Raw genomic sequence first — 9,306 nt, 5'->3', positions numbered from 1 at the left:
GTCCTTTCTTCCCTGTGTCCAACAGGTTGGCTGGAGACAGGGCTCTAAGAGGCCACTAGGTACTATGCTAATCTCACCTGATCTCCTGAATTTAGCTTCCTCTTTAGCTGTGGGGTCGCTGTTATTTAAAATCTTGCCTCAGCCCACGCTTGTTCTATTCCTTGTCTCTCTGCCTTTCTCTTTTTCCTAAAGGGAGCACTCCCCTTTGTGGCAGAGAATGTGCCCAGAATGCCTCTTCAGAGGAAACTCAGGAAATGTGCAGTATCCCTCTGGGGCACCCTGTGTGCTAAACTCTCACAGTTCTTAGTGAACCACTGAAACATCCACTAAAAGGATTGTTTCTTAACTAGGAACTGGAAACCTAAGGGAGAAAGAAATCTAGCATGAATGACAGATGGGAACCAGAGAGATATGGGAAAATCTTGACTCTGGTACCCCAGACATACTTCCCCATGTGTTCACAGCCCTGGGGAACATCACAAAGTGAATACCTTACAATAGATGAGAGAGGACTGTAACCTCACTTTAGGTTTCATTGGGCTACTGCCACCTGTTTCTGAACTTTCAGTCCCCTTTCTTGCACCTAACAGAGTCTTCCCTCTGCGTCTGCCTTCCAGATCTCCACCACCACCACCACCACCAGATCTTAAATCTACACCCCATGTAGGCTGGGGAGTGGGGCTTAAGAGTTCTGAATTACAAAAGTCGAGGAAAGGTTCGACCTATTTTTAGCAGGGGCCACCGGGACAAGGGACAGACTGTGGGTCCTGGATTGTTCCTTGCCCGGACGGACGACGCAACCGCTGCTTGAAGGGCTCCCTCCGCGCGACCACTCCTGCGCTCCCAGCCTCCTAGCTCTACCGCGCACTCGCAGCTGCCTAGCGACACCAGCCATCAAGCTGGTGGAGAGAGTAGGGGTGCACAAGTGGGAGGCTTCTCCCTCGGGAACCTGGGAGATCCCTGCCGCCAGCAGGGGCCTTGGCACCGCCCTCGAGGGGGACCCACGCTTTGATCCAGCGCCTTCCTAACTTCGCAGTGCCTTCAGGCCAAGGTGGTCGGGATGGATCTGTCTCCCCGGAATCGGCCCCTGCTGGACTCGTCGTCGCTGGACAGTGGCTCCCTGACCTCACTGGACTCCAGTGTCTTCTGCAGCGAGGGCGAAGGGGAACCCCTGGCTCTAGGGGACTGCTTTACGGTCAATGTGGGCGGCAGCCGCTTCGTGCTCTCGCAGCAAGCTCTGTCTTGCTTCCCGCACACGCGCCTGGGCAAGCTGGCCGTGGTGGTGGCCTCCTACCGCCGCCTGGGTGCCCTGGCTGCCGCCCCCAGCCCCCTGGAGCTTTGCGATGATGCCAACCCGGTGGACAATGAGTACTTCTTCGACCGCAGCTCTCAGGCGTTCCGCTATGTCCTGCACTACTATCGTACTGGCCGCTTGCACGTCATGGAACAGCTCTGTGCGCTCTCCTTCCTTCAGGAGATCCAGTACTGGGGCATCGATGAACTCAGCATCGACTCCTGCTGCAGGGACAGGTATCAGCAGGGCGCAGCACTTGGGCGCGGGGAAGGGAGGGGCGGGCTGTAAGAAAGCCCAGGCAAAGACTAGTGGCTTTGTGTAAGCTTGTCTACTCCATGCCTGCCAATAGGTGTTTCTATGTCTTGTCTATAAGGTAAATCAAGCCTAACGTCAACTTTGAACTTTATAACAACAGCAACAAACTTCTTGCTCCATTTTTCCCAGAGACTAATACTCAGATTTCCTGTGAAAGTGCAGACAGGTCAGACTTGCAGTAAACATCTGATAATTTAATAAGTGAGTCAGAAAAACTATGCCCCCTCCCAAAGATACGTAGGAGTGAACGGTTTTGGTTTATTATCATTCATCAAACCAAGGTTTTAACTGTGCACATTTTGTTTGAAGGACATCCTAAGGTCCTGAAGGAGAATGGATTGCCTTGGTGATAATTGTAAGATCTAATATTGACTTACTGCTGCCTGTCTTTCCTACCACCTCCCTCATACAGTTTTATAGACACAAACATCCCAGGTGAGAAATACCTGTTCTTGTCATCAGAAAGTAAGTAACACACACACACACAAAATTCACTGATCTAAAGTTGCCTGCTAATGTATAAATCCTGTTTACATATGATAAGTGATCATTTTAAAAGTAATAAGTGGGAATTCAGTCAGGGGCCACCATGGACAAAATATGAATATTTATTCCTATATTTTGTCCATATATAAGTGTGAACTCTGTCAAATTTAATACTCTTGTACTTCTGTGTGTGTGTGTGTGTGTGTGTGTGTGTGTGTGTGTGTGTGTGTTTAATTAATCACAAAGTTGTCTTCCCTGAAAGATACTTCAGAAGAAAGGAGCTGAGTGAAACTCTTGATTTCAAGAAGGACACAGATGACCAGGAAAGTCAACACGAGAGTGAACAGGACTTCTCACAAGGACCTTGTCCCACTGTGCGACAAAAGCTCTGGGATATTCTGGAGAAGCCCGGGTCTTCCACGGCAGCCCGGATCTTTGGCGTGATCTCCATCATTTTTGTCGCGGTGTCTATCGTCAACATGGCCCTGATGTCAGCTGAGCTAAGCTGGCTCAACCTGCAGCTGCTGGAGATCCTGGAGTATGTGTGCATCAGCTGGTTCACAGGGGAGTTCCTTCTGCGCTTCCTGTGTGTGAAAGGGAGATGCCACTTCCTGAGGAAGGTCCCAAACATTATAGACCTCCTTGCCATCTTGCCCTTCTACATAACTCTTCTGGTGGAAAGCTTGAGCGGAAGCCACACCACCCAAGAGCTGGAAAATGTTGGGCGTCTGGTCCAGGTGCTGAGGCTCCTCAGAGCTCTGCGCATGCTAAAGCTGGGACGGCATTCCACAGGTATTCTTACTTCACTGGGGCCTTTCGTTGTCCTTTTAAAGTAAGCGTTAGATATATTGGCACAGAACCACCTTCTATTCCTATCCGACTTTTATCTCTTGTAAAATACTAGGGAGAAAAATCTTCAAGATGCTTTCATAAGCATAAGACTCTCTCTCTCTCTCTCTCTCTCTCTCTCTCTCTCTCTCTCTCTCTCTCTCTCTCTCACACAGACACACACACACATACACACACACACATACACACACACACACACACACACACACACACAAACTCTTTCCACAAGATAATGTGGACAGATCAATTTGATGATATTTTAAATTTAGTATTAGAACTCAGTGATTATGTATGTATATGTATATGTACGTGTACGTGTACCTGTACGTGTATGTGTATGTGTATGTGTATATGTATATGATGTATGTATATACTGGCATATGATGTATATGTATGTGTATATGTATGTGTATATGTAATATGTATGTGTATGTGTAAATGTACATATGACATTATTCTTCTCAAAGATCATACATAAAACATCTATAAATGGCACATAAATTATATAATATAATAGGATCATAGGCAAGTTGGACCTTCCATTTCTAAAAATTATTTAAGATGTGTGGTCTATAAAAATGTCCATATATATGACATTTTAAGACTGGAACAAAGAGTCATGGCAGAAGAGAGATGGCCAGGTGTTGATGACCTTCCACTAATTTTTGATGAATAAATAAAATTATTTTGTCTTGGAAGAAAGATATGTCAGTAATTAATGCCCTATTTGGTATTTTAGAATTATCATACATTTTGAATAATTTGAAAAAATCAAATGAACATCCTTTAGAAAAATAATACATAAAGTACAAACACACACACACAAACATACACACACACACACAGACAGGTTAACCTGTCCATAAAAGCTACAGCCAATGTCAAAGGAAATCAAACAGAGCAATTAAAAAGAGTTCTCATTGTCTGAGAGTAATAGTGGTCACTATTAGGTTTCATGACTATTGAATATTCTAAGATTATCAGAATTAGAACTTAAAGAAAATAAGAGTATTTCCACAAATTACTGACTTCAGTCCAGATTTTAGTATATGAACTAGTTTCTGGTCCATGTATTTTAATAGATATGCAACTAGGTTATCTGGGAGCCATATGCATTTAGGGAAATATTGGCATACCATCCATAGTAATACAATACAAACACATGTGTACACATACAGATGTTTACAAATGTCTACAAAGATATATTTGAATGACCATTGTGAAAATGGTGGTAGCTATGCCTCCTATTAACATAGGGAGAAATTAGCCTGAATATTTGTTTTACATCTCTGTAATTAAAACTCACCCTGCAGAATTCTAGTCAAGTATTTTCCTAGCTAGTCTTACATTCCAAGGATGTGATAATGGGCTTCCCAAGAACTTTTACAAGTAACACTCTTTGTTTCCTGACACAGATAATGGGATGCTTTCTCTGAGTATTTATAAACTCTTCACAGGATTCAGTTTATAAAACACCGAGAGCTATATTTTTTTTTCGAAAAGAAAGAAAAAGGGAAAGAATAGTAATTTACGGTGTCATGTCTTCAAAAGTTTTCACAGTTCTGAAGCATGTGCAGTGTATTAACACAGCTTCAGTTAATTTAAAATGTATGACAAACATATAAACATTTAATAGATTTTTGTCAGATACACGATTTACAAAATATAACCACAGGAATCATAAGTCCCCACATATTTGAAACTTTTGTTGACAGATATTACATAATCATGGTTAAGATCCCTGACAGTCTTGGTATAAATCCTGGCTTTATACCTTTGTACTGAATACATTACCCTGTGAATATTATTTCTGAGCACTATCTAATAATATATAAATGATATACATATGTATAAATCATTTATCTTTACATGAAATCAGATTTCTAAACACTATACTTTTCATCATACAGTGTCAATTTATTTCTAAGCTGCCACTCCATATAGACATACCCAAGAGAATTTATTTAATGAGGTGGCATATAGTTTTTCTGAATGACATATTTTTGAACTTCCTCAAAATCAATATGCATAGTTTATTACAAATAGATGATAATAAGGCTAAATTATCTCAATATTTGAAAAGCAAACTTCAAATAGGTAGACTATAGGTTGTATTCTAATGAATTTCAAATAATTCCTAAGGATGAATAAGAATAAAAAAATATTTTAAAAAGTATTGATTTGGGATCTCGAGGCAGTTTCTTTGTCCAGTCATGCTGTTATGGCTTCAAAATGCAAACTTTTAGAAACCTTTCCCTAACCATGGAGAAGATATTTCTCTGATTATTTAAGTCCTGGTTTAGAGTAGGTTCTTGTTGCTCTTCCTGGCACCTAAGCTTTTTATAGGTGATACTGGAATTCCATAAGCCCATGTTTCCTCATAGTAGGTAAATTGCTCGCTTCCCTCCATTCCTATGTTTTCAGCAATGAAAGACTGTGTTGCTTAGCTTTATCATCTTACAGAAAAGCCAAAATATCCTATTATGAAGGGTAACAAGAAATAGAATTTCAGTTGATATTCTGGGAATTCCAGAAGCTTTATTCACACTGGTAAGAATATGTTTTGTACAGACATCTGAAGCAAGTACTCACTCCTGCTGTTTGACTTCATTGCCACGAAATAAAACCTTCCTCTGGCTTCAGGCAATGAAGCATCTGATTGTACTGAGCTTCTTATGAGTAAGAAAGTAAGACACAGAAGCAAGCAGATCTCTTAGTTCAAGGTTAGCCAGGCCTAAAGAGTGAGTTCCAGGAAAGCCAGGCTATGTAAAGAGACCCTGTCTCAAAAAAAAAAAAAAAAAAAAAAAAAAATAGAGAAAAAAAGATAATAAAAGAAGACACAAAAATATAAGAAAGCAACATCAAAATGCTGTGAAGCTGACATGACACACCCAAAAGCAGCTTTGATCAAGTCAGCCCTTCACATGAATCCCTGCAGAGGACTGTCATCACATGAAGTGATAAGCTCATGTGAGACAGTCTCTGCCTGTCTTTCAGTCTCCTTTTCGCATTAAAATGGCAGAAACAACATGGACTCGATGACTATATAACCCGTGCCCACCGATAAGATTATAAGCTTTCTGGGTCCAGAGGTCATCATTTCATTTTCACTCTATTCCCAAAACATGTATCATCTCATTAGTTATGCAGAACATGCATGTGGGTGGGTTGCAGGGAGGGAGAAAGGAAGGAGAGTAGCAGAAGAAGGATGCCTCTGCCTGACCACGCCTTTTCTCTTGCAGGATTGCGCTCTCTTGGGATGACAATCACCCAGTGCTATGAAGAAGTTGGCCTACTGCTCCTGTTCCTATCTGTGGGGATTTCTATATTTTCAACAATAGAATACTTTGCAGAGCAAAGCATTCCTGATACGACCTTCACAAGTGTTCCTTGTGCATGGTGGTGGGCCACAACATCCATGACTACAGTAGGATATGGGGACATTAGACCAGACACCACCACAGGCAAAATTGTGGCCTTCATGTGCATTCTATCGGGAATCCTTGTCTTGGCCTTGCCGATTGCCATTATTAATGATCGATTCTCTGCTTGCTATTTCACCTTGAAACTCAAGGAAGCAGCTGTGAGACAGCGCGAAGCTCTCAAGAAGCTTACCAAGAATATAGCTACTGACTCATACATTAGTGTTAACCTGAGGGATGTCTATGCCCGGAGCATCATGGAGATGCTTCGATTAAAGGGTAGGGAGAGAGCAAGTACTAGAAGCAGTGGTGGAGATGATTTCTGGTTTTAACTTTATCTTCATCCTATTTAAAACCTATGTACATCTGACCAGATTGATGAAGCCTTCCTGCTATGGATAGCTGTATACTTATGATGACTTTCTTAACCACTTATCTTCTTTCTGGTGTATTGATTTCCTGGAATATTTAACATCTCCAATAGCAACTACCAATTATGTTGACACACAGGTCTTCAACGTAGCTAATTATATAACCAAACTCCACTGGGAAAGGGAACATGTAACCGAGTTTTCAAATATCAATTAATATAATTCCATACAGCAACGTTTAAAGATTCATGTGTCATTATTCTTGGGCTTTCAGCAGCACTGTATTTTCTGTTCTTCATGGAAGTTGCACTTCACATTCGTGGGGGGACGGGTGCGGTGGAGAACGAGTGAATATCTGAAAACACGCTGAACACTTTTTTGCCATTTAAAGACATACTCCAAATAAGTCACTTCTTTCCCTATCAATTAAAGCTGTTGAGTATAAATATAAATTTTGCAATCAAACAGTTCATCTTAGTAGCTATAGTGAGTCCCTCATCTTCTATAAAGTGCAAGTCACTGGGTCCAATTGGACCGAGCTCCACCCTTTATCAGTCCAGTTGTAAGAGGATGCCTACAACTCCTGAAGAGTGCAGTAGGAGAGACTTCAAGTCCCTAGACAGTTTCATCATCCCAGATGAGTGTGATGTGTGAGGAAGAGTGCAGCATAGCTCTCTGGGAAAATTAAATGATTTCTAAAACATCTCATTATGGATGAATTATTTAAGCCATGCTTTCAAAATCATGAATATGTACAAGTGAAGTAGTAAAGATCCTAAGTTTATTCATCAAAAAGATTAGATAGTCTTTTCATAATTGGAAATATGTCGGATGACATCACAAGATGAACTCGAAGATATTTTCATTTGTTCAAAAAATATTGTGAGACGCTTTCTGACTGTCCAGGTAAAAAACAAATGTTCAGATGTCGCAGGCCCCTCTTTAGGATTTATGGTAATACTACAATGCCTAGACTCTGTGACATATAAATAAAGCCAAAAGCTTTAAAGCTAAGAAATAACCCTGGTTCTAAATATTATAGTAATACTTTCTAAAGCTCAAAAAAGATTCCCTTGTTGCCTACTTTCTTGGTGTTATGCAATAAAGTTTCTAAAAAAATAAACACATAAAATTGGCTCTGGGATAGAAATCTTGCTCTGCCTCCTTATAAAACAAATATACATGAAATGGATATGCATACATGCAGAATGATTGCAATATTAAAAACTTCACAGAGAATAGAACTAGGAAGAAACAGTTAGAAGATACCATATCCGATGTCCATGGTAATTAGCATGGAATAACAGTTTACTTTAAATCCTGGAGTGGTAGTACAAACCGCAAATCTCAGTACAAGGAAAGATAAATGAAAAGACATGTTAACTTGTGGCCAATTTGACTGCATAGCACATTCTAGATCAGCTTAATCCAAATAGTGAGTACAGGAAAACATGCACTACATAACAAGCTCAAGAAATCGTAAGAGCCTGTCTTAAAAAGAAAAGAAAGACATCCTGTTGTCTTAATTTGTAGCTTAATAATTCGTAATGTACTCTTTAACGTGTGTTTGTATATTTCACTAACTGTATTCAAGGCATCTCTATATGTGTTCTTTCACCCCCCTTTCTTCTGGTTTTTGTTATTAATTTAAATTCTACATCATCATCATCATCAACATCATCATCATCATTATTATTATTTAGAAGTCTGTATTTTCTAATGGAAAGACAGAAAACGTGTGGATTTCGATGGGACAGGAGATGGGGAGGATCTCAGAAGAATCGAAAGTATATTATAAACTTCCAAGCAAGCAAGAAAGGTACCATTCATTTTTAATATGCCACAGATTCTAAATACATTCCTAATTTAGACGTATAAGATTGGAACATTTAGCACGGAAGCAAGGTAATACTTCCTGTTTTCTGATGTTTATGTTTAAAAGCTGAACAAATTTCAGTGACATGAGTTTTTAAAAAATATAATTTTTTTCTACTTTTGTTTTCTGATTATAGGTCCACTTCGTTCGATTCCTCTGAGATCCTCTCCATCTCCTGTCCCATCGAAATCCATACCTTTTCTGTCTTTCCATTAGAAAATACAAACATCTAAATAATAATAATAATAATAATAATAATAATGTAGAATTTAGATTAATAACAAAAAACAGAAATAGGGAGTAAAAGAACAGGAAACACATATAGAGAAGGCACACACACTTGCACACACAGGAATTCAAAGAAAATAAAAAAATGGAAGCCATGATAGATATACAAAGGAAGGACCTGTAAGGCTACAATAAAAAAATTACAAACACCTTGACAAGACATTATGCGACAAAGAACCTCAAAAGTTTCCACTCAGTTTGATCTGTCTTGGCTAACTACTGCTTATCATTCGGTTTGTATTCCTAGTGAGACACGGTTGGAGAGAGCTGATTTCTCACTTGTGGGTAGTTATAAACTAAAGATAACTTCCAGGTTAAGAATGAGGCTTATGTTAAATTCTCCTTTTAGCTTTGGAACATCATCTGGTGCAGAACCAGGCAAGCTCTCTGTACACCGCCACAGTC

At 40.0% G+C, this 9,306-nt stretch overlaps 1 protein-coding gene across 1 annotated transcript; it reads left to right on the top strand.

Moving 5' to 3' along the window:
* Positions 1 to 1,060: 1,060 nt before the first annotated feature.
* KCNV1 (potassium voltage-gated channel modifier subfamily V member 1) lies at positions 1,061 to 6,698 on the top strand (the record flags this gene model as incomplete). Its single annotated transcript, XM_080909390.1, has 3 exons — positions 1,061 to 1,530; positions 2,358 to 2,887; positions 6,187 to 6,698. The coding sequence occupies 3 exons, from the start codon at positions 1,061 to 1,063 to the stop codon at positions 6,696 to 6,698; spliced, it is 1,512 nt and encodes a 503-aa protein (XP_080765516.1).
* Between the last annotated feature and the right edge of the window lie 2,608 nt (positions 6,699 to 9,306).

This window comes from Micromys minutus, assembly GCF_963924665.1.
Source record: "Micromys minutus genome assembly, chromosome: 33".
In the NCBI taxonomy this organism is placed as follows: Eukaryota; Metazoa; Chordata; class Mammalia; order Rodentia; family Muridae; genus Micromys; species Micromys minutus.
The sequence above is the reverse complement of the archived record's forward strand: the minus strand, read 5'-3'. Positions and strand labels throughout refer to the sequence as shown.